The sequence below is a fragment of the Ranitomeya variabilis genome, chromosome 3, assembly GCF_051348905.1.
Source record: "Ranitomeya variabilis isolate aRanVar5 chromosome 3, aRanVar5.hap1, whole genome shotgun sequence".
NCBI classification, from domain to species: domain Eukaryota; kingdom Metazoa; phylum Chordata; class Amphibia; order Anura; family Dendrobatidae; genus Ranitomeya; species Ranitomeya variabilis.
This window is the reverse complement of record NC_135234.1, coordinates 572,945,517-572,972,237: the sequence shown is the minus strand read 5'-3', so window position 1 is coordinate 572,972,237 and position 26,721 is coordinate 572,945,517. Positions and strand designations below refer to the sequence as shown.

Genomic DNA, 26,721 nt, shown 5'->3' with positions numbered 1-26,721 from the left:
GTTCAGTGTGTATGTGGGTTAGGTGTTAACGAAAGCTCAAGTGAACAAACAGTCTCGTCCTATCCAAAGACCACTGACAACATCTGTTACTGGACGGGCTGCTCCACTCACTTTCTTTGGCAGCAGCACAGTGGGATGCCTTGTAGATGAGGCATAGAAAGAGCATTTGCTCCAGTGGATGTAAGCTCTGCATCAAGTGGCCTCTCCTCTTCTTCCTCTACCTTAACATCAAACACAGTACAATCCTCAGAGGTGGCACAATCCTCAGAGGTGGCACCTCAATCACAAATGTTCCACCCCCATGTCACAGATTTCCAAACACCCAACTGACTTTGGGGAGCCAAAGATGGGCCATTCTGCAGAGCTGTTCACACATTCTATTCCATGGGCATCAGAGGTCTGCTCCAAAGAATCACAGAATCCAGAGGAGCAAAGCATCTGCACCAATACCCCAAATTTTTTCATGTTGGTTTTGGGGCCAGATGAAGTAGGGTCTGAGCAGAATCCAGACCCTTGTCACCAGACGTTAACCACCGAGGGTAGAAGTGATCCTGATGACTCAGATACCAGAGGCACACTCGGACTGTACTGTGATGTCGGAGCAGGAAGAGGAGCAGGGTCACTCTCAGTAAGAGGATGACTATGAGGTTGTAGATCCCACTTGGTGTGAACCCAGAGGTACGCAGCAGAATAGCTCAGCAGAGGAGGTGGAGGAGGAGGAAGACATGGAGGTTGTGGCTTCCCGCACCGAAACGGAGTGATGCAACCATGACAAGCACTGGATCCTCAGCCACAATTCTGGCTGTGGCCAGCATCGGTCGTGAATCTGCAGTTTGCAGGGGTGGCAAGTGTTGCCTATCCTGGGCTTTTTTGAGACTGTAAAGGTTAACCCAACTCACAATGCCTGCCAAATTTGCAAAAAAAAAAAAACCTCAGTAGAGGCAAAAATTTGACAACTACATTCATAAACCCACACATGCGCGATCAACATGCCTTAGTCTGGGAATCTCACTGCGTTAAAATGCCGACTAGCAGGCCTTGCGAACCACTGGCCATCCAATTAGTCACATCTGCTGCTTCTTCCTCTTCCTTCACCGTGCCAACTGTTCACACACAGGTCTCTGGCTGCAGAAACTCCTCCATTTATTTACCCCATACAGTCAGGGTGAGTGAGAGCCTGTCAGCTGTTATGGATGGAATTGGAGTTGCCTGCTGTTACCACAGTTGTGGTCACAAAATAGAATGTTTCCACCTAGACATGCCAAAGCTAGGAGCCTTGAACTCCACCATTTCCAATCTGTTGGCCACAGAAATGCTGCTTTTCTGCCTAGTGGATACAGACGGTTTCCGAAAGTTGATGGCCATTGCAGTCTCTCAGCACCAGTTGCCATTACTTCTCTAAGAAAGCTGTGCCTGTGCTACACCAACATATCACAGACATCATCACCCATACACTGAAAAAAATCTGTCTGCCAGGGTGCATTTCACCACTGACACCTGGACGAGCAAACATGGGCAGGCGCATTACATCTTTCTCACTGGGCACTGGGTCATTTTGGCTGCAAGGGCAGGAAGTCAAGGGGCTGCTCCACAAGTCTTGGAATCTCTAAGGCTTGCAGGACTAACCTCTGTATTGAACATTTCATCCACTGCTTCTAGCTCCTGCCATTCCTCTAGGGCCTCCACCTGTGCCCTCAACCTCTCCCTTTAATGAGACACACGTTCCAATAGTGCAGCGAGAATCCCCACCACCTCTGTACTGCACAGCCAGAGCTCACCGCAATCAGTCAGTGTTTAAAATTAATATGCCTTGGAGATCGCAGTCGCACAGCTCAAGAGTTGTGGACAGCTATCCAGGCAGAGTTAGAATAATGGCCGTCTCCACTGAACCTGGAGCCAGGGAAGGCAGTGTGTGATAACGGTGCAAACCTGGTGGCGGCCCAACTCCGGGGCAACCTCACACACATGCCTTGCATGTCTCAAGTCCTCAGCCTGGTGGAACAGCAATTTCTATACCACTATCCCGGCCTGGATGCGCTGCTGCAGAAAGCACGGTCACTGTGTGCTCACTTCAGATGCTCGCACCCTGCAGGTCTTCGACTTTCTTTGCTACAGAGGTATTTTGGACTATCGGTTAACCGTTTGATTTGCGATGTTCCGACATGGTGGAATTTCACTCTGCACAAGTTGTAGAGACACTGGCAGCAGCGATGAGCACTCGTGCATTATGTCCTTTTGCATAGCCTGTGCCAACGCAGTACGGACGTTGTGCAGATCACACTTGTAGAGTGGGTACAAATGAAGGACCACTGCACCCTTCTGCACAGTTTTGAAATGGCTACGAAGATGGTTAGCTCTAAACATGCCATCATCCGCATCACTATTCCAGTCATCTACATGATGGAGCACACTTTGAATAGTCTGCGTGAGGAGGTGGTGGTCCCAGAGGAGGATGCTGAATGGATAACAATATCTTAAATTTCCGGACTGACGCACAGGTGGTGCCATGGGAGGGTGGATTACAACGATCGAGGAGGGCTCATGGTACCAGACAAACTGTTAATGAAGGTGCAGGAAGCGCCCAACACGAGCACTGCCTTGATGCCTGTATTCATAGGGTTAGAAATAGTGCTGGCTACTGGGTTGCCACTCTGTTAGATCCACGGTACAAGAGTAAATCTTGCCAGATGCTTTTCCCCCTTGAAAGGGGACACCATCAGGGGAAATTTGGACCCTTTCTCATTTTGGTCTTCAAAAATGGAAGAGTGACCTGAGTTCGCTTATTAAGACCAAGTTAGGTCTTCATCTGGTAGGTTGCCTGTTGTAGAAGGTGTGTCAGAAGCCTTTTGTACTGTTTCTACTCTTTAGTGGTGTCACTGTTCGAACATCAGGACATTCGGCGAACTGAATCTTGAAAAATTTGCTCATCTCTGATGACAGATTTTTTTAAATTTTTTATAACAATTTGTGGAAAAAAAATTACTAGCATGCTGCCATTTCACTCTGGAATTGGCTGAGACTCACCCATTCAAGTCTATGGGTGCTAGAAAAAAAACTGGATTCCATAGTATAGCATCCGATTTTTATGGATACATTGCAATTCTGTAACACAGAAGTTGTAAATAGTCCTGTTTGTAAATGATTAATTACTGATTAATTACTGCTAATGTTAAAAGAAAAGCCCATTGCACTTGGATAACAAGTGAGGGGAAAAAAAATCATCCCCTTTTCTGAATGAAAAACAGAACGATTTTTTATACGCTCTTGTGACCACTTCTAGGTTCTCTCATGTTACTCTTCTTGGCAAATTTTAAAAGTCGTACGGGCAACTCTTTTAAAATGTTGAATAGAAAATGTCAGTTGGAGCCGGTAACATTTTTAGCAGTTTGCATGCTTGATTATTTTTATTTTTTTACCCTTTTTTCTGTTCTATTCATTTTTTTTTTTTCTGTAGCCTAATTAACAAGATCAAGCCTGGAATTATTAAAAAGATTAACAGACTGTCCACACCTATTGCTGGCTTGGTGAGTATTCTAAGATTGCAATGCAAAAAATGTAAATGACAGACCAGCTAATTAACTTCACTAAATGCACAATGCCAAAATATCTTGCTACAAGTGTTGCTGAAAAATTCTACAGGTTATATAATGTTATAATGAAATGTTTCTTTTCAATGACCTCAAAACATATGTACTGTATGCACAGGAGAAAAAATTACAGCTTGGGACGAGGAGCAAGAGTTCTTCACTGCAAATTCATTATCTGCCAGTAAGAAGATAATATAGTTGGCCATGGTCTACGACAGGCCTGCATAATGGCCAGCCTGCCAAAGCATTTCTGACAATCGGTATATGCCAGTTGTCTTTCTGTATTCAATTGCATTTGCGTCTTTCAGACACGGTGGAGAATGTAAGCGTCTAAGATTGTAGACCCTTACATTGAAGATGGGGGGGAAGTTAGTGTGAGGTCACAATATTAGGGCTGTGGTGGGAATAGTGTGAGAGTAAGCAGTGTGAGGCGGAAATATGGAGAAGGGGGGAAACTGGACAGAACGGAAGGAGGAAGCATGGAGGGGTACTATATGGAGAGGAGCCGTATGCAGAGGTGACAGTTTGCAGAATAGTTTAAGCATTACCTTTTTAGGGTATGTGCACACGCTGCGGATTCCATTGCAGATTTCTTCGCGCCGATTCCCTGCGGATTTCACCTGCGTTTTTACACCTTTGTACTCCTATTATAGAATAGGTGTGAAACGCTGCGGAAACCGCACAAAGAATTGACATGCTGCAGAAAATAAACCGCAGCGTTTCTGCCCGGCATGTGCACTGCGGATTTGGTTTTCCACAGGTTTACATGGTACTGTACAACACATGGAAAACTGCTGTGGATCCGCAGGGCACATATTCTTAGGGTGTGTTAACACTTCAGTTTTTGGAGCAGAAACTCTCAATTCTTTTAAAAACTCAACTTGGCTATGGTCTATGATGCTGGTAATTTAAAAAAACAAAACAAAGAACAACCTTTTTTTAAAATTCTGACTTGATCAGCGTATACAGGTTAGTGCGAGTTTAATTATTCTAATTCTATAGATTACATTAGTACTGCTAATTTGATCATTTTAGTATCTTGTATGTAATTTATGATCTTCAAGGGATCATGAGGCGCCATAATTTTGTTCTTTGTGCTACTGACTTGCAAATCCAAACCCTGTTACTACAAAATGAATGGAGCTGTGTGTAGTAACTACTTCTTTAATCAGTTGATCAGTGGGGTGCAAGGAGTCAGACCCATGAAAATCTAATTTTCTTGTCCTATGTTAACGAAGGGCCATCAAGATCTAAGTCCTGAAAATCCCCTTAAAGTTACTTTAGTCAACTAGATTTTAATGATTTAAAGGGATCCTGTCAGCAGGATTGTGCACATTAACCTACAGACAATGTTAGGTCAGCTCCTTTATACTGATTAAAATGATACCATGGTTGATGAAATCAGTCTTGTGGTTGTTGTGTAATCTTTATTTTCAGTTTTGAGTTAACGATATGCCCGTGCTCTGGGGCTGGTTTTCATGCTGTACTCTGATTAGCTATTCATAATGCGATCTCCGAGCTGCTGCTGCACAGACGTGGGTGGTGCCATCTTGGAGGAGGAATTTTTTTTCTTCTCCAGTAAGATGGCGCCACCGACGCGTGCTCAGTAGCAGCTATTCGATCACAGCTATATACACCAATAGCTACTACGCAGGCGCTGCATGCACCATATTCAAATTTTTTTTTCTCTAGCTGAATAACATGAAGAACATGTATTATTGGGACATGAAACATGTGATTATGCTGCAGAGAAGGTCCTGCCTGCAGAAGTGTGTGTGTATATATATATATATATATATATATATATATATATATATATATATATATATATATATATATATATATATATATATATATATATATATATATATATATATATATAAATTTTAATTATACCTACAGATACTCATTATGCAAAATAGGGAGCAGGTCACTGAGGGATCAGTGACCTGTCTGCATTATGAATAGCTAATCAGAGCACCACATGCAGACCCTCACAGGCCGCCCTGCAGCACAGGCATATCATTAGTCTTTATTTTCAGTTTTTAAAGAACAACCATAAGATGGATATCATCACCAAGGTATCATTTTAGCCAGTATAACGGCGCCGACCTAACAACGTCTGTTGGTTACTGTGCACAATCCTGCTCACAGGTTCCCTTTAAGAAAGCACTGCATTTTTGCTCCACTTATTCTTTCAGTCTCTGTTTTTCTATTTCTCTTATAAAATAAATATGTGCTTATTTTGTGTATGAAAGTAATGTGTGAGGCTTAGGGTTATGCCGGCGGTTAACACTACCATCTTAATTTTTTATCAGATTTGTGTAGGACAAATGCTGCTGTTCACAATGGATAGATCATATTAGATTTGAGAGAGTTTTACATTTTCCTGCAAAGAAGCCATAGTAATAGATTCACAAGCTGTTTGTCTAGGGTGTGCTTTAGCTTCTTATCAATCTTTTGCCATATTTTCACTGTAAGTTACTTGACACATAAGTGCTTGAGTTTTCATAATGACTCTTTCCTTTTTACAGTTTTATTTTTTCCTGCTTTTGTTTTTTCTCGTCAGTAGCTGCTGGTTAGGAAGCATTTTTTTTTTCAATGTGCTAAAAAATCTTGTAAGTGATAAAATATCATGAAAACTACTTAAATAATTTTGCATATGTAACGGACATATTTTATAGTAAATGTAACACATTCTCCAGAGGTCACATTATTTTTTATGATTGGTTGTCCTAAAATTGTTAGTTTTCCTGTTTAGATTCTTGGTATTTGGGAATACTGGAGTTTTACGTCGTTGTTGAAACGGATACAATTGAAGGGGATAAAGGGCACTATTTGCTTGGCTCTGTACCAACATATTACATACCATCCTTTATTTATTACTTGGCGACCCTAGATTAAAGGGGTTTTCTGGGCATCTAATGTTGACCCACTGATCAGTCATTCTGATGGCTGTTTGATGTAAAGATTGATCGGAGCTCAGCAGCACAGATCTGTACAATCTATATATATAATTGTCTAAGGGGTACTTCTGTCTGTCTGTCCTCAACTTCCGTAACGGTTATTCATTCGCTGATTGGTCTCGCCAGCTGCCTGTCATGGCTGCCGCGACCAATCAGCGACGGGCACAATCCAATTAGTCCCTCCCTACTCCCCTGCAGTCAGTGCCAGCCGGCCGCTCCATACTCCCCGCAGTCACCGCTCACACAGGGTTAATGCCAGCGCCGCTATTAACCCTGTGTGACCAAGTTTTTACTATTGACGCAGCCTATGCAGCATCAATAGTAAAAGGATCTAATGTTAAAAATAATAACAAAAAAAATAAAAAATCATTATATACTCACCTTCCGCCGCCTTTCCCATTCCTCTTCATCCTACGGTAACCGCTCTGTGCAAGCGGAAGGTTCCGGTAGCAAGGATCGTATGGCAGAAGGACCTGCCATGACGTCACGGTCATGTGACTGCGACGTCATCACAGGACCTGCGTGAGCAGGACCTGCCATGACGTCACGGTCATGTGACCGCGACGTCATCACACCCTGGGGCCGGAAGCTGCCGCCTGTACCGCGCACAGGCGACAGAACTACAAGTATGGTGAGTATGTTACAACTACAATGGGCCCTCGGATCGGAAGGTGAGTATGTTCATTTTTTATTTTTTAACCTGTGACATACGTGGCTGGGCAATATAGTACGTAGCTGGGCAATATAGTACGTGGCTCTGTGCTGTATACTACGTCGCTGTGCAATATACTACGTGGCTGGGCAATATACTACGTGGACTGTGCAATATACTACGTCGCTGTGCAATATACTACGTGGCTCTGTGCTGTATACTACGTCACTGGGCTATATACTACGTGGCTGGGCAATATACTACGTGGCTGGGCAATATACTACGTGGCTGGGCAATATACTACGTGGCTGGGCAATATACTACGTGGCTGGGCAATATACTACGTGACTGAGCAATATACTACGTGGACATACATATTCTAGAATACCCGATGCGTTAGAATCGGGCCACCATCTAATATATGCAATATGTAGTGGCCACTGCTGAAATCTCCACATCATGCCATGCTTTCTTTGTTGTTTATGCCAGTCTTGCAACATTTGCATTAAAGAAGCACTCCCATCCAAAGTTTTTATCCTCTTAAAATATTGTAATCATCATATTATATAGCACTGTGTACTTAGTTGCTCATTTTGCATTTCTACCCAGTTAATTCTTCTGTTTTCCTGGCTTTATGTTTATCATTATTGTATATACAGCACTCCTTCGCCCCAACTGTAAACTCTGCTGCCATCTTTGATAAAATTGCATTGGCACGTTGGCTCAGTGGTTAGCACTGCAGCCTTGCAGCGCTGGAGTCCTGGGTTCAAATCCCACGAAGGACAACATCTCCAAGGACAACATCTCCAAGGACAACATCTCCCCGTGTTTGCGTGGGTTTCCTCCGGGTTCTCCTGTTCTTCCCACATTCCAAAGACATACGGATAGGGAATCTAGATTGTGAGCCCCATCGGGGACCGAGATGATAATGTGTGCAAACTGTAAAGCGCTGCGGAATATGTTAGCACTATATAAAAATAAAGATTGATTTTTTTTTATTGGCATAATGAGGCTGATGGAGCCTTTTGGTATCATTTTTGTAACTACTAAAGCTGTGAATATTATTTTAGTCTGCCAAATTACTTTACCTGCTTTCTGTGGGAGTGTGGGTAATCTGGCTGAGTTTACCCAATGGAATCTGTACATCCATGTAGAATGACACAGTTTGGATTTTTGAAAGAAGGCAATTTATTGATATTTTAAGGTTTTTGTTTCATATTTTATATATTTTCCTTTTGTAGAATACCACATTACATAAAAATACAATCAAACAAGTATACATCCTTTTCTAATGCTTGTGTTGTATGCAAACCAAATAAAATGATCCAACAACCCAGAGTCTATTAGAATAGACAGGGACTAGAAATATTCTGCTTTCTATTTATAACGTATAGTACACAAGCAATACATTATATATTCTAAAAGATGTCCTGTCTTCTTCTCCTCACTGCTGCCACTTTCTGCAAAGGATTTCCTCAGCCTTTCAGGTACTTTTCTTATCTTTATACTCTTTTTGTTATTTGGTGTAACACACAAGAGAACAGACTTGCAATACCTAATTAGTAATATCTCAAGGCAAGAGTTAACATTAGTGCATCAAGATTTATTTCTGTGGATTGGTTTGCAAGAAAAGTAAACATTTTGGTGCCTCTGTTAAAAACAATTCTGTATATTCGTAAACTTTGTAAATCCTCTAACTCATTATTATACCCCTTTTTGACTTTGCTGCTTATTATTATAGGGCAGGGGTGGGGAAAGGGCTGCCGGCCCTTTAACTTCAAGTTCACGGCACGCAGCGTTCATCACAAAATGCTGCCTGCCCTGCACATGAATGATGTCATCGGGGTTAGCGGTGGGGTGGGTGGGGCTAGCGCCAAATGCTCTCCCATCCTCCTGTCCGGAAGTGGAGCTGCTGCCAGAGTCCAGAGCGATCTCTGTGCTGGCAGCTCTGTGTCTGCAAGTGATCTGTGTCCCTCAGCTAATCTATATGCCCACTGTGATCTCTGTGCCTCCCCCCCTATGTGCCCCAATACGATCTCTTTGTTCGCTCAACTAGAAGTCCCTGTGATCTCTGTGCCTCCCAGCTATGTGCTCCCATGTCATCTGTGCTCCTCCTGTGACCCGTGCCCCCAGCTATGTGCCCCCTATGATCTCTGTGCACCCCGCTATGTGCCCCAATATGATCTTTTTGCTACCCCAACTATAAGCCCCCTGTGATTTCTGTGCCTCCCAGCTATGTGCTCCCATGTCATCTCTGTGCTCCTCCTGTGATCCCTGTCACCACAGCTATGTGCCCTCTGTGATTTCTGTGCCCCTCAGTGATCTGTTCCCCCTGTGATCTCTCTGCCCCCCCCGCAGCTATATGCCCCCCGTCATCAGTGTGTCAAGAGTGGGAGAAGAGGGTTGTATTGACAATCCAACACAATGGGCAGCACTTTGAACACATTTTATAAGTGGTCATAAACTTGTACATAACTCATGAAAGAATAAAGTTACGTTAAAACCAAGCATACCATTGTGTTTCTTGTGAAATTCTCAATAAGTTTGATGTCACATGACCCTCATCCCATTGGAAAAAATAGTTAGATTCAAAATGGCCACCATGGTCACCACCCATCTTGAAAAGTTTTCCCCTCCCATATACTAATGTGCCACAAACAGGAAGTTGATATCACCAACCATTCCCATTTTATTTTGGTGTATCCATATAAATGGCCCACCCTGTAGCAGTAAGTCATTGTATTAGAACAACATAAACTTTTATTGCTGTTTAGTTTTTGGTGTGAGTAGTCCTTTTTGTTTTGCAAGACAGGAGATTTTAGACCGCACCAAGCATTAGCTAAAGAGACAAAAATTCAGAGTGATCATTTTATCCCTTCATCTTGTAAGGTGGCCAAAAGTGTTATTCTAGACTCCCACTGGAAGTGAAGTCTATGATCTGCAGCGTTCTCAGAAAAGGACAGAAAACTGAAACTCCAAAGCTTGCTTTGTTTCTAGTTGTGGCAACATGTACTGTAGCTTTACTGCATGTAAGTTGTAGGGTAGATTCAAATACAATTTGAGTACACACATTAGCTTTCCAATTTACTCAATATTTATTCATAAACCAGTTCAATCAGCCGTAACATTAAGAGAAATGATGGCTAAGGCCTTCGCAATGTCTTGTGATTTGTTGGGCTGCAAGGAAAGCCAAGTGATGTGTTGGAAGCAGGAAAACATAAGGAAAAGTGTAAGAATGTGAGTGACCTAGGTAAGGGCCAAATTGTGATGGGACGCTAAGTCATGCTCCAAAATGGTAGAATTGCTGTGGGATATTCCTGGCAAGCAGTGGTTGCAGCCTTTGTGTCATAGGCAGTGTAAGCTCCTTAATGAGAATGATAAGTAAAATCTACCCTGTCTGAAAAAAAAATCCAACAGAAGAATTACAGTAAAACAAATTATTGAACAAGTGAGAGATTTTTATGGAATTCATGTTTCCTTTTGCATCATGTGGGCGGCCGGGTACCTTTTTTATATGTATTTGTGATAAATGTCACAATAGGATGAAGGCAAACGAGTGGAGGGATTCTGGCATTATTCTAGATGTTTCTTGGTCTGTAACAATGTTTAAGTCAGTAGTACTTGTCCATGTACATGGAACTTCATAGAAATGGTATTCCCTAATAGAAGTGGCCTTTTTCAGCTAGACATTGCTCCCTGCCATACCACAAATATTGTTAAGGATTGATTGTAAGTATATGACATGGTGTTGACCAGTGGAACGTGCTGGAAAAACAAGTTTGACCAATCTGGTGCTAGATAACGCAGGAAACCTTCAGTAGCTTTGTGTCAAAGCCTCAGAGTGGTTTGGGCAGCAAAAAATTTATTGGGTGGACATGCAATCGCTGATCATGTATAGCATTAGTGTGGGGAAGTATAAGAGGCCCAATAAGACTATGTTGATTTTGTGATGTACTGTACATGTATAGTAATTAAATGAACCCCTGATACATCCATCATTTTTCATTTGTTGGCACATTTAACACCTCCTTGACACTATTCAATGTAATATAATTTAATCTACAGTGACTCATTGATGTAATATGTTTGTGGTACAACTATACTATAGCCACATGTTGTTTTTTTTGGACATGGGTCTGAGAGTGGGAAAAAATGGTCTGTTTTACTACAAATGCCATCTACCACCAATGGACACAACTGGTACTGTTTCTGGGGAGAACCAAATTGTTCTTTTTCTCAAGTATTCCAGTTAATGCATCTTACTTTTATACCATCAGTTTTCAGATGCATCATCCCTACATATATTTACCACATTTTTTTTTTTTTAAATTCGTTTATTAATTCAGTATAAACAAACAATGCACACATTTGCAATTATCATCAATTATACCGTGACATACAAATAGTTGTAGAACAACATCATATCAGAAGTTACAAAGATAATGAAATGTGCATGGTAAATCATTAGATTCTTATAAGAAAAATACCTATTATACAACTTAACAACTTTAACCACTAACAGTAACAGTAAGTCGCCAAAAGAAAACAGATTTAAATCCTGCTCAATGAGCAATGTCCCCAAAAACCACAAGTCCACCCTCCTATGTAGATGTCTAGTCAGTGCAGACTATAGAGTATGACAAGAGGAGTTCCATTTGCCCCATATCTTCTCGAATTTACCTGGACATCCTCTATTTTGATACATTGTTTTTTCATATGGGATAATTGAATTCACTAGATCGATCCAAACTCTAAGGGTCGGGGGGGAGCCACCCATCCATCTTAACGCCAATACCTTCCTTGCCAAAAAGAGCGTCTCTCGGAGAAAGATCCCAGTGTGATGATCCCAGGTCTCCGTATCCCACACCCCGAACAAACAGGTTAACGGTTCAAGTGGGACAGGGATCGACAATAACGATGTTAATAATGTCGTCACCTCTCTCCAATAATGAAGGACTACAGGGCACCTCTAAATCATATGAACAAAATCAGCATCGGGCACATGACATCGCAAACAATCTGACGAATGTAAGCGGCCCATTTTAAAGAGACGCGTCGGGGTTAAATAGGCCTGATATATGATATATAATTGGGTCATTCTATTATTGATTGAAGGGGAAACTTTAGTTGAAGATTCAAGAATATCCTCCCAATCCTCTCCCAGTACATCGGGAAGGAGTTCCTCCCATTTCCCCTTGACAGAGTTGATGACCGACCCATCTCCCACGGATAGTAGATATGTATATAGAGAGGATATAAGTCCTTGAGGACCCTGCGATTTGAGGATACCTATTAAAGGCAAAGAAGAGATCGCCCGACCCGTACCCACATTTCGTATATATGATTGAAAAGCTGACCTCCGCTGCAAATACCTAAAGAATTGGGACCTAGGAATGTTGTAATTATTTCGTAGTTGTTCAAAGGTTACAAAAATCCCCTGGTTATGTATATCGCTCACCGAGAGAACACCATGGGAGACCCAGAAATCAGTGGATGGGTGATTTAGTAATTCAGGTATATAACCATTGTTCCACAGTGGCATCTCGGCTATGACACCCGTAAATTTAATAATTCTTTTTATTTGTCTCCATATCAATCTCGCCAGCCGGAGCATAGGTAACAGACGACAAGTACCAACTTTCTCCATCTCTAAAAATCCCAGAGGGCAATCAATCCGGGCAGAATGAATTAAATGACTCTCAGAATTAGGCAAGGAGCTATCAGGCATCCATTTACTTATCGCCTTAGCCTGTCCGGCAAGGTAGTACAAATAGAGGTCTGGTAAAGCCGCCCCACCCCCCTTTTTTGGTCTCTGTAAAATAGATAGTTTGAGTTTGGGTCTGGCCTTTCCCCATATAAAGGATGTGATTAAGGAGTTTAATTTTGCAAAAAATGATTTGGGTATTGGTACAGCACTATGTTGAAAGCTGTAATTAAGTTTGGGAAGCAGTATCATCTTAATTAGATTAATGCGGCCTGCGACAGAGAGGGGGAGTCTACTCCAGGTTATAAATTTAGACTTGACCAAATCCAGCAATGGGTAAATGTTTTGTTGTAGATCTAACCGACTGCATTGAGACATATGAATACCCAGATATTTGAAGTTGGAAGCCACAGGTAGCGAAGTGGGAATCCCGAGGCAGGGAGCCGAAGTATGAGATAGAGGCATCAGGGCAGATTTATCCCAATTTATATATAGGCCGGAAAATTTGCTAAATTTATCTATGGTTGTTATCACTTGTGGTAGAGTTTCTTCTGCTTTATCCATAAATATTATCATATCATCAGCATATAGGCCAATGGTATCCGTACGATCTGCAATATTTATTCCCTTAATATCCGGGAAGGATCTTATGCGTATTGCTAAAGCCTCTATCGCAAGGGCGAAGAGAACTGGGGATAGAGGGCACCCCTGCCGGGTTCCCCTGTGTAATGCAAAAGATTCAGAGATGGAATTATTCACGATTACACGTGCCCTGGGATTCTTATACAGCGTGTCTATCCCCCTAATAAATTTCTCTCCAAAACCATACTTCTGCAGACACGCGGAGAGGAAAGGCCACTCGAGGGAGTCAAATGCCTTGGCCGTATCCAGCGATGCCAGCGCCCAACTATTGTCTGGCTCTAGAGAGCTGTATTGAATCACCGATTGGACTCGCCTGATATTGATAGAAGTACTTTTCCCGGGCATAAAGCCAGTTTGATCTGGGTGTATAAGGTCCAATATGAGCGTATTTAGTCTAGTGGCCAATATTTTAGTGAAAATTTTGTAATCTACGTTTACTAGTGATATGGGGCGATACGATCCACATTCCAGAGGATCCTTCCCTTCTTTTTTAAGTACAATAATGTTTGCATCATAGAATGTTTCGGGCATCGTCTCTCCCTCCCATATATTCCTGAGTACTTTCAATAAAAGTGGTGCCAATTGACCTCGATATTTCTTATACAGCTCAATAGGGAACCCATCAGGTCCAGGGGCCTTCCCGGTGGCCATGTCCATTATAGCTTGCTCAACCTCCTCCAAAGTAAACTCAGCCTCCATAAAGGCTTGCTGAATTGGACTTAATGAAGGGAATGCTATGTCCGATAAATAGTCTACACATTCAGGAACACCCAAACCACTATTAGACTTGTATAAAGATTTATAGTAATCATGAAAACACTGGAGGATCTCCTCAGTAGAAGATACCAATGAACCATCAGGTGCCCGAATCTGCAATACTGTATTGGATGTGTTATGTTGGCGTACTAAAAAGGCCAATAGTTTACTGGCTTGATTCCCCAATTCGAAATATGATTGACGGGTAAAAAACAATTTACGTTTGGATTTTGTGTCTATATGTTGGGTATATAGCCTTTGGGAAGTGAGCCAAGCTACCCTGTTGCCACTAGTTTGGTTGGCTACATAGGCGGCCTCGGATTCCTTCAACTGTCGCTCCATCTCATCATCCCTTCCCGCCGTTATTCTTTTAATATAGGAAATAGTGGAGGACAGACATCCCCTTAGATATGCTTTTAAAGTATCCCAGAACAGACCAAGATTTGAGGGATCTGGGTGGGTGAGGATAAAACAGTTCAACTGATCTACCGTTCTATCGCTAGAGTCTATTAATTTCAGCCAGAAGGGATTCAATTTCCAAGGTATAAAATTATTTGATTGACCATATTTAAGTTTAAGAATAACTGGACTGTGGTCCGATATCCCCCTATTGCCATGCTTAATACTATCTACCCATAACGCCATATCGCTAGACCCAAATATGTAGTCTATACGAGACAGAGACCGCCTAGTTGATGAATGGCAAGTGTAATCCTTTATCCCAGGGTGACGAATTCTCCATAAGTCCAGCCATCCGCTACCACCCATAAACAGTGCCAACGGAGAAGAAGACTGAACAGAAGGGCCTCCAGATATCCCATCCCCCAGTCTCAATCTATCCAAGGAACTATCCATGACTAAGTTAAAATCTCCCATACAAATAACACTAGCGTCAGGATAATTTAGGGAGAATCCCATTGCCATACGGAGAACCGATATATTAGCTGGGGGTGGGTTATAGATACACAATATCACGTATTCCCGAGTATTAATAAAAGCGTGTACAAAAACGAAGCGACCTTCGGGATCTCGTCTTGCCTCCCTGGCCTCCCATCTTACACTTCTATGGATTAGCAGAGAGACCCCTCTTGAGTAACTGGTATGAAATGCATGGAGGGACCACTGCACCCACGGCCTTTGTGTACACTTAGCGGTGTCCCTGGTCAGATGTGTCTCGACAAGTGCTACAACATGGGGGTGATATCGCTTAATTTGTGAAAATACCTTGATTTTTTTACGGGGAGTCTTAATTCCCCGCACATTCCAAGTCATATACACAATCTCAGATCCCATAGCTACACTTGAGAAAAAGAATATTATACACCATAGCTTGTGTAGAGATCAGGAACACCACGCAGAGCACAGAATTATCAAGTGGCGACTATTAAACACATCAAAAAGTCAAAACTGGTATAAAAACCCAAATAAAATAAAACTTGAACAGTAGAGGAGTTTAATCCTTCACTCCTACAGTCAATCAGAAAAGGGGATACCCTCACTGGAATCAGCGTTCGGTATTGTTGGTAAACTCAACACCCTGTACGGAGAGCTCCAATTGTATTGCCATTGGATAAGAGAGATTGCTCAGGAGTCCGGCACATTAGACACCTTGTATGTACGTAACCATTCGGTTACCTCCGCCGGATCTGTAAAAAACAGGGAAGAGCCTTCATGGACAACACGGAGCCGAGCCGGGTAGAGCATGGAATAGAGGATGCTTTTATCCCTGAGCCGCTTCTTAACTTCCACAAATCGATCTCGCTGCTTTTGGAGCTCCATAGAGATATCCGGGAAAATTGATATAGTGGCGTTATTGAATTTAATAGGGCCCTTCTGCCTCGCCAGGCGGAGTATCGCATCTCTGTCCCTGCAGTTGAGAAGACGCGCCAAGAAAGGCCGGGGTGGGGCTCCAGCGGGGAGAGGCCTCGTTGGTACTCTATGGGCCCTCTCCACCGAAAACGTTGAGGAGAATCCATCTCCCAGGGAGGTTTTCAGCCAGTCTTCAAGAAATTGTTCAGGCTGCTGACCCTCCGTGCGCTCCGGCAAGCCAATTATTCGAATATTATTACGGCGCAGTCTGTTTTCCAAGTCATCTGCCTTTTGTTTCCAGGCGTTCACGGACCCGGTGGCCTTTGATAACTTAGCTTCCATAGGGGTAATGGTGTCCTCTATCTGAGACACTCTTGTTTCAACCTCCGAGATGCGGCCTCTCATAGCCTGCATGTCCTGTCGCAAGCGACCAACTTCAGTATGTACGTCCTCTATTTTCTCAGTAAGAGAGGATCTAGTGAGGGAAATGGCCTGCATCAGTTGCTCAGAGGCTTGTTTGAGAGTTAGTTCGTCCTGTTCTCCCTCCTCATTACTGTCAGGTGGACAATTTTTGCGTTGGTGCTGCGTGGGATTATTTCTGAGAGTGCGCACATTATCAGGGGTGCTTTCTCTGGAATATTTGTTTAATTTCTCAGCAGCCCCCGCTCCTTTAGAATGTTGCATGGTGGTTAGCAGAAGGACCCCACAGAAGGATCACACATATAGTTATAGCTGATCTATTCTTCAATAACTGATCTGCCAATATTAAATACTGAGATGGCTCCCAGGAAGATCATCGGCTAGGCAAGGGACCTTCCAGATGTTCACAGAAACAGCAGCACAGGGTTTAATAGGCACAACGTCCCAGAGCAGCCCACAGCCTCCCCAGGCAGCACAGCAAGTAGGGAGGGGTTAATCCCTCCAAAGTTTATGGCACAAATAGGGGCTTGTCAGACAAGGGGGGTGCAGAGCCCAATTTTCCAGGGCACATACCGCACTACCCCTTTATTGCTATGATGTGCTCACCTCCCAGATTGTACCGCTGTCTTATCATGGAGCGTCACTCTCCTTGCTGCTGGAGAGCACGCTGCAGTAATGGCCGCCGCCTCCCGGGTGCCGCCCGCCACTCCGGACCCAGCACCTGTATTTCAGTGTTCCACAGCGCTCCCGTCCCAGCGCAGGTGCCCGCTCTCTCCAAGGGAGATATGTCCGGCTTCAGCAACCGCCGGCGCCGCGTCCCTGTGCAGTGGAACACGCGCCCAAGATGGCCGCCGCAGCCTGGGGATCACACTGCCCGTCCAGGCCACTTCACTTCCCGGCGTCTCCGGGCTCCAAAACCGCCGTTTTCAGGGGTCACCGGTCTCCTGGGATCTTAAGGGCTCCTCTCCAGCCGGTGGAGCCGGTGAAACAGGGGAATTTATGGCAGGATTGTTCAGGATGACCGGAGCTCTCTAGAGGTGCGTCCTTTCTCCTGGACTACATAGCCACGCCCCCATATTTACCACATTTAGTATGCCTGTCATGTATTGGTGTTGGGAACTCCTAGGCAGGACACCTTCAGCATAGCATTACTGGGTGTGTGTTAGCCATGCAACATAACTGTCAAATTTTTTCCCTAATAAGGATTGCTGAGAGAACTAGAGATTTCATAACTATATACGTGTACACATATTTTTCTTGCGGTGTTGCTAAGAGATTGTATATTGCTGCTACAGCAATAAATTCCAAGATTCTTTGACAGAATGAAGCACTCTATAAGGTGTACCATTCTTGCAAATGTTAAGTATAGCCTTTCAAGAGTTGTAATTATAATTTTAAATGTTCACTATCTAGTCCAGAATATAAAAGACATTGAGTTTCAATTTGAACACCATTTACTAGTCATATTTGTGTGTATGTGCCATGCAAAAGTTTCATGGAGGTGTGGAAAAAATGCTGCAGAGTGTTATTGCTTAACCCCTTTCTGCCATTGGACGCACTATTCCGTCCATGTGGGGTGGGCCCTAATTCCCAAGGACGGAATAGTACGTCCAGCATGATCGGCTGCGCTCTCGGGGGGAGCGCGGCCGGGTGTCATGATCGCGGTGTGCCGGCGGTACAGGGAAGCATCGCGCAGGGAGGGGGCTCCCTGCGGGCTTCCCTGAGACCCCCGGAGCAACGCGATGTGATCGCGTTGCTGCGAGGGTCTCTTACCTCCTATCCCTGCAGGCCCCGGATCCAAAATGGCCGCGGGGCTGCATCCGGGTCCTGCAGGGATTACTTCCGGGTGCAGACCAGGCTCTGGTAAGCCTGCAGCACTGGAGTGCTGTGCAAACTGTCAGATCAGCGATCTGTGATGTCCCCCCCCCCCCCCCCCGGGACAAAGTAAAAAAAATAAATTCCCACATGTGTAAAAAAAAAAAAAAGAGAAAAAAAGTTCCTAAATAAAGAAAAAATAAATATTATTCCCATAAATACATTTCTTTATCTAAATAAAAAAAAATCAAACAATAAAAGTACACATATTTAGTATCGCTGCGTCCATAACGACCCCACCTATAAAGCTATATCACTAGTTAACCCCTTCAGTGAACACCGTAAAAAAAAAAGCAAAAAAACAACGCTTTATTCTCATACCGCCAAACAAAAAGTGGAATAACACGCGATCAAAAAGACGGATATAAATAACCATGGTACCGCTGCAAACGTCATCTTGTCCCGCAAAAAACGAGCCGCCATACAGCATCATCAGCGAAAAAATAAGAAAGTTATAGTCCTCAGAATAAAGCGATGCCAAAATAATAATTTTTTCTATAAAATAGTTTTTATCGTATAAAAGCGCCAAAACATAAAAAAATGATATAAATGAGGTATCGCTGTAATCGTACTGACCCGAAGAATAAAACTACTTTATCAATTTTACCAAACGCGGAACGGTATAAACGCCTCCCCCAAAAGAAATTCATGAATAGCTGGTTTTTGGTCATTCTGCCTCACAAAAATCGGAATAAAAAGCGATCAAAAAATCTCCCGTGCCCGAACATGTTACCAATAAAAATGTCAACTCGTCCCGCAAAAAACAAGACCTCACATGACTCTGTTGACTCAAATATGGAAAAATTATAGCTCTCAAAATGTGGTAACGCAAAAAATATTTTTTGCAATAAAAAGCGTCTTTCAGTGTGTGACGGCTGCCAATCATAAAAATCCGCTGAAAAACCCGCTATAAAAGTAAATCAAACCACCCTTCATCACCTGCTTAATTAGGGAAAAATTAAAAAATGTATTTCCATTTTCCCGTTAGGGCTAGAGTTAGGGTTGGGGCTAGGGTTAAGGCTACAGTTAGGGTTGGGGCTAAAGTTAGGGTTAGATTTTGGATTACATTTACGGTTGGGATTAGGGTTGGGGGATTAGGGTTAGGGGTGTGTCTGGGTTAGAGGTGTGGTTAGGGTTACCGTTGGGATTAGGGTTAGGGGTGTGTTTGGATTAGGGTTTGTTATAATTGGGGGGTTTCCACTGTTTAGGCACATCAGGGGCTCTCCAAACGCGACATGGCGTCCAATCTCAATTCCAGCCAATTCTGTGTTGAAAAAGTAAAACAGTGCTCCTTCCCTTCCGAGCTCTCCCGGGCGCCCAAACAGGGGTTTACCCCAACATATGGGGTATCAGCGTACTCGGAACACATTGGAGAACAACTTTTGGGGTCCAATTTATCCTGTTACCCTTGGGAAAATACAAAACTGGGGGCTAAAAAATAATTTTTATGGAAAAAAAATATTTTTTATTTGCACGGCTCTGCGTTATAAACTGTAGCGAAACACTTGGGGGTTCAAAGCTCTCACAACATATCTAGATGAGTTCCTTAGGGGGTCTACTTTCCAAAATGGTGTCACTTGTGGGGGGTTTCTACTGTTTAGGTACATTAGGGGCTCTGCAAACGCAATGTGATGCCTGCAGACCATTCCATCTAAGTCTGCATTCCAAATGGCGCTCCTTCCCTTCCGAGCCCTCCCATGCGCCGAAACGGTGGTTCCCCCCACATATGGGGTATCGGTGTACTCAAGACAAATTGGACAACAACTTTTGGGGTCCAATTTCTCCTGTTACCCTTGGGAAAATACAAAACTGGGGGCTAAAAAATAATTTTTGTGGGAAAAAATTTTTGTTTTATTTTTACGGCTCTGCATTATAAACTTCTGTGAAGCACTTGGTGGGTCAAAGTGCTCACCACACCTCTAGATAAGTTCCTTGGGGGTCTACTTTCCAAAATGGTGTCACTTGTGGGGGGGGTTTCAATGTTTAGGCACATCAGGGGCTCTCCAAACGCAACATGGCGTCCCATCTCAATTCCAGTCAATTTTGCATTGAAAAGTCAAATGGCGCTCCTTCGCTTCTGAGCTCTCCCATGCTCCCAAACAGTGGTTTACCCCCACATATGGGGTATCGGCGTACTCAGGACAAATAGTACAACAACTTTTGGGGTCCATTTTCTCCTGTTACCCTTGGTAAAATAAAACAAATTGGAGCTGAATAAAGTTTGTGTGAAAAAAAGTTAAAAGTTCATTTTTATTTAAACATTCCAAAAATTCCTGTGAAGCACCTGAAGGGTTAATAAACTTCTTGAATGTGGTTTTGAGCACCTTGTGGGGTGCAGTTTTTAGAATGGTGTCACACTTGGTTATTTTCTATCATATAGACCCCTCAAAATGACTTCAAATGAGATGCGGTCCCTAAAAAAAAAATGGTGGTGTAAAAATGAGAAATTGCTGGTCAAATTTTAACCCTTATAACTCCCTAACAAAAAAAAATTTTGGTTCCAAAATTGTGCTGATGTAAAGTAGACATGTGGGAAATGTTACTTATTTAGTATTTTCTGTGACATATCACTGTGATTTAATTGCATAAAAATTCAAAGTTGGAAAATTGCGAAATTTTCGCCAAACTTCCGTTTTTTTTCACAAATAAACGCCGGTAATATCAAAGAAATTTTACCACTATCATGAAGTACAATATATCACGAGAAAACTGTGTCAGAATCACCGGGATCTGTTGAAGCGTTCCAGAGTTATAACCTCATAAAGGGACAGTGGTCAGAATTGTAAAAATTGGCCTGGTCATTAACGTGCAAACCACCCTTGGGGGTGAAGGGGTTAAAAAAAAAATATAGATGTATAGATAGTGTTATTTTTTATTTTTTGTAAATCCAAATTCCAAAAAGTAGTGTTTAATAGAAGATAAATCAAATGAATAGTTGGTGTGACCACCATTTGTCCCGTTCCGCATCAGCACTGGAAGCGCTTGCGATATCATTGCAGCCATATAGACGCGAGATAGCTTTTACAATAATTCACTGAATACATGCCCTACCTTCCTGACTACCAAATTCAGAAACATCCATGATAAAGACCCGGGACAGGTCGAAATGTCTGTCTATTTACTGTGTCTCTTCCATTTCATACTCTCTTGTGGCTGCACTATAAAAATAAGAAACACTTGCAACTTGTATCTACAGAGAGTTCGATGGATTCTTCATCTATCAAGCATCAGTTCTTCTAGGAATTCAGACAGATTTTTGAAGGAGCTCCTCATGTTAACTATCCACAGATCTTCTGTGTATGTAGGCTTGTGCAAATCCTTCTGTGTTCATGTAATCCCTGACAAACTCGATGCTGATATCAGGGCTCTGAGGCTGAGAAATGCAGACATATTATTTATCCATAATGCAATTTTATTAGGACAGGGATCCTAGCCCTCTGTCAGGGGCAATATGTTTCATAACGAGTTTAGGGGCATTGCGCCTGTCTGGCACAGGCTAGAAAATTGGCTATATTTTCCTTTTTTAAAAATTTCAATGCTCTAAAACTGATCAGTTACCTTAATAGGAATGTAATAAATGAGAATACACATAATCAGGTGGAAAAAAAAAAGTTTATTAACCAGAAAAGTAATATGTTTCTATGTCTTGAGCACCCTCCTCACTCTCTCCATCTTGACCTGTATCAGACACATCTGGACATTCTTCCACATCATCTTCTGAATCAATGTCACTTTCTGCCCCTAAATCTTCTAGCTGTAAGGGGTCTGTCTCATCAGCAAGCAGTATATTTTGCACTTGCTTAACATGAAGGGCATTTGACAAGTCAAATATTCTCCTCGCCATTTCAGAAGAAAAGCTGAAGCAAGAGAGAGAATGTGTTAGGGCGCAATGTGCCTGAGAAGCACACTCTTATTTCTAACAAAACCTTCTATGACAAATCCACAAATTTAGCACTAGCTATTTATAAAACAAGCTAAAAAAAAAATTGGGATGAATAAAAACAGCAAATTCTAAAGGTACCTTCACACGAAACGACTTTGTAACGATATCGCTAGCGATTCGTGACGTTGCAGCGTCCTGGCTAGCGATATCTTTTAGTTTGACACGCAGCAGCGATCAGGATCCTGCTGTGATGTCGCTGGTCGCTGAATAAAGTTCAGAACTTTATTTGGTCGTCCGATCGCCGTGTATCGTTGTGTTTGACAGCAAAAGCAACGATACCAGCGATATTTTACACTGGTTACCAGCGTAAAATGTAAAAAAACCAAACAGTACATACTTACATGCGTCCCCCGGCGTCCGCTTCCCACACTGAGCGCCGCAAAGTGAAAGTGAAAGCACAGCACAGCGGTGACGTCACCGCTGTGCCCTGCTACTGCCGGCCCTCAGTCAGTGCAGGAAGCGGACGCCGGGGGACGCATGTAAGTATGTACTGTTTGGTTTTTTTACATTTTACGCTGGTAACCAGGGTAAACATCGGGTTACTAAGCGCGGCCCTGCGCTTAGCAACCCGATGTTTACCCTGGTTACCCGGGGACCTCGGCATCGTTGGTCACTGGAGAGCGGTCTGTGTGTCAGCTCTCCAGCAATCAAACAGCGACGCTGCAGCGATCAGCATCGTTGTCGCTATCGCTGCAGCGTCGCTTCATGTGAAGGTACCTTTACCGTCAAAGGTGTGACCAATTCAGGGGCAATGAGCCGGAGAAGCCAAAACACTGATATCTGATCTCCTGCAGCTCTGCAGCACAAGAGGCTTCTCAGATTTCACACAGCCTTTAAAGTTAGGAAGGTCCTGGGAGGAGGGTGTTTCCCAGACAAACCACTGAAAATAGAGAAATGAAACTAAGTGAGCTGCGCCTGTCAGATCAGTTGCCCCTGGCGGAGGGCTAGAATTGCAACCAATGTCAGTTCACCACCCCCGGGTTAGCCCCCCCTTATTGAGAATTTGGGTAAAAAATGATTCCATTCGTTAGATCTTTGTTAGATCCGGTTTGATCAACCAAAACTAACGTTAGATCTCCCCTACAAAATTAGATAGTTACGATCTATTTCAGGGGGGGCTAACCCGTAGCTAACCCCCCCTACTTTGAAATTTGCCATTTTTTGGATGGATTCTAATAGATATTCGTTAGATCCGGTTTGATCAGCAAAAATTAACGTTAGATCTCTTTTCCTTCCCGAGATATTGGGGGTGTCAGGTGGGGGGTTAGCTACGGGTTAGCCCCCCCTACTTTGAAATTTGCCATTTTTTGGATGGATTCTCATAGATATTCGTTAGATCCGGTTTGATCAGCAAAAATTAACGTTAGATCTCTTTTCCTTCCCGAGATATTGGGGGTGACAGGTGGGGGGGGGGGGTTAGCTACGGGTTAGCCCCCCCTACTTTGAAATTTGCCATTTTTTGGATGGATTCTCATAGATATTCGTAAGATCCGGTTTGATAAGCAAAAATTAACGTTAGATCTCCTTTCCTTCCCGAGATATTTACGATCTTTTTCTGGGGGAGGGGGCTAACCCGTAGCTGTCTGAATGAAAAATCCTACAGAGACAAGTAGCGGCTGGGAAAATTCATTGTGGCGGTCTGGACTAGAAATAGGAAAAGCAAATGACCCCAGTAACAGCAAGCATCGCATGTGTCCATTGGATATAAGGCCTCTTTCACATGATCTTAGATTTGTTGTGTAATACGCTGTGTTTTATCACGCATGTGTATTTCACGATGAAATGTACCCATTGAAACCGATGCGTTTATTCTCGTGTTATTTTCACGCATACGCAAATGCGCGTAAAAAAAAAATCCAGCATGTTCTATTTTGTAGCATATTACACGATTAGCCCATTAATACAAATCACTGGGCTGCGTGAAATACGACGGTAAATACGCAGTGAGAACGCTGTATTTTTAACGCGCGCAATACGCATATGATCGTGTGAAAGAGGCCTAAAGGTAACAATCACTAGTGCGGTCTGCAGAGCGCCTGTGGAGCTAGTTTCTGCCTATCTATGGTCACTGTATGGGGGTAATATTGGGCTTTGCATGGTGTTTTATTTAGTCACAGTATGGCAGTATTATTTTATTACTACGTTGGTGTAACTCTCATCAGAGTGGGGGCAAGTAGGAAATCTTGGGTGAGTTCCCACACTTTTTTCCCAGAACTTGACCCCTGGTAGTACCTGATCTGTAATGCAATGTGAGCATGTGATGTATGGTGCTGAAGGGGTTCCCTGGGATTTCCCCAGGCTGCAGAACGCTGGTGGGTTGACGTCACCCTGCCAGCGGGAAAGCTCAGGTAATCCTTACATTGCCACAACAGAGGAATGCCGGTGAGCAGTGCTCCCCTGCATATCGTCCTACCGCTTCACTGCAGCGGCACGGGTACTCACGGCCTCCCTTGCTGTCGGCTACCTGTGGGTCTTGTACTGCAGGGCTTGTCTGTGGTTCCCTGGCGTTTCCCCGGCATAGGACACTGGAGGGGCGACGTCACCCCGCCAGCAGGAGACACCAAGGAACCCCTGCAGTACCACATTCAGAGTTTAACCCCTTTCTGACCTCGTACGGGATAGTACGTCCGAGATCAGAACCCCCGCTTTGATGCAGGCTCCGGCAGTGAGCCCGCATGAAAGCCGGGACATGTCAGCCGTTTTGAACAGCTGACATGTGCCCGCAATAGCGGCGGGTGAAATCGCGATTCACCCGCCGCTATTAACTAGTTAAATGCCGCTATCAAACGCTGACAGCGGCATTAAACCGGCGCTTCCGGCCAGGTGGCCGGAAATGAGCGCATTGCTGACCCCCGTCACATGATCAGGGGTCAGCGATGCTTCTTTATAGTAACTATAGAGGTCCTTGAGACCTCTATGGTTACTGATCCCAGCTAGCTGTGAGCGCCACCCTGTGGTCGGCGCTCATAGCACACCTGCATTTCTGCTGCACAGCAGCGATCTGATGATCGCTGTTATGTAGCAGCGGCGATCGAGTTGTGTCAGCTTCTAGCCTCCTATGGAGGCTATTGAAGCATGGCAATAGTAAAAAAAAGGTTAACAAAAATGTGAAAAAAGTAAAAAAAATAAAAGTTTAAATCACCCGCCTTTCGCCCCATTCAAAATAAATCAATAATAAAAAAATCAAACGTACACATATTTGGTATCGCCGCGTTCAGAATCCCCCGATCTATCAATAAAAAAAAGCATTAACCTGATCGCTAAACAGCGTAGCGATAAAAAAATTAGAAACGCCAGAATTACTTTTTTTGGTCGCCGCGACATTACATTAAAATGCAATAATGGGCGATCAAAAGAACGTATCTGCACCGAAATGGTATAATTAAAAACGCCGGCTCGGCACACAAAAAATAACCCCTCAGCCGACCCCAGATCATGAAAAATGGAGACGCTACGGGTATCGGAAAATGGCGCAATTTTTTTTTAAGCAAAGTTTGGAAATTTTTTTCACCACTTAGATAAGAAATAACCTAGTCATGTTAGGTGTCTATGAACTCGTACTGACCTGGAAAAACTGCATCCGCTGCCCCCGTTGTGCGGCGCTTCCACAGTATGCGTCGGTACGTCGTGCCGACGCAGCGCGACGGCCCCGTACCGATGCTAGTGTGAAAGTAGCTTAAAGGTAACTTCACACTCAGCAACTTTACAACGAGAACAACAACGATCTGTGACGTTGTAGCGTCCTGGATAGCGATCTCGTTGTGTTTGACACGCAGCAGCGATCTGGATCCCGCTGTGATATCGCTGGTCGGAGCTAGAAGTCCAGAACTTTATTTGGTCGTCAGATCGGCGTGTATCGTGTTTGACAGCAAAAGCAACGATGTCAGCAATGTTAAACATGGAGCGAACGACCTGTGAGAACGATAAGTGCGTCATCGTTACGTCACAGGATCGCTCCTGCATCGTTCTGGAGCTGCTGTGTTTGACGTCTCTACAGCGACCTAAACAGCGACGCTCCAGTGATCGGCTCGTTGTCTATATCGCTGCAGCGTCGCTGAGTGTGATGGTACCTTAAGTCAGCAGATAAACTTTGATATGCCACTATGACATATCAAAAGTTACCTGAAAGTTAACAACAGGTGGGATAGCAGCGGAACAGAGGAACACAGCATGATATCTCGGGAAGGAAGGGAGATCTAACGTTAATTTTTGCTGATCAAACCGGATCTAACGAATATCTATTAGAATCCATCCAAAAAATGGCAAATTTCAAAGTAGGGGGGGCTAACCCGTAGCTAACCCCCCACCTGACACCCCCAATATCTCGGGAAGGAAAGGAGATCTAACGTTAATTTTTGCTGATCAAA

General features: G+C 43.5%; 1 protein-coding gene and 1 long non-coding RNA gene across 7 annotated transcripts in view; one reads left to right on the top strand and one right to left on the bottom strand.

The window, feature by feature from the left end:
* The window catches only part of LMO7 (LIM domain 7), a 230,389-nt gene that overhangs the window by 69,603 nt on the left and 134,065 nt on the right, over window positions 1-26,721 (top strand). For all 6 annotated transcript variants that reach the window (XM_077297225.1, XM_077297229.1, XM_077297226.1 and 3 more), the window contains exon 4: window positions 3,455-3,524. In XM_077297225.1, coding sequence (XP_077153340.1) covers window positions 3,455-3,524 — 70 coding nt within the window. The remainder of the gene's footprint in view (window positions 1-3,454; window positions 3,525-26,721) is intronic.
* The window catches only part of LOC143816620 (uncharacterized), a 36,594-nt gene continuing 31,584 nt past the window's right edge, over window positions 21,712-26,721 (bottom strand). Inside the window, exon 3 of the long non-coding RNA XR_013223967.1 lies at window positions 21,712-22,268. This is a non-coding gene — a long non-coding RNA (uncharacterized LOC143816620). The remainder of the gene's footprint in view (window positions 22,269-26,721) is intronic.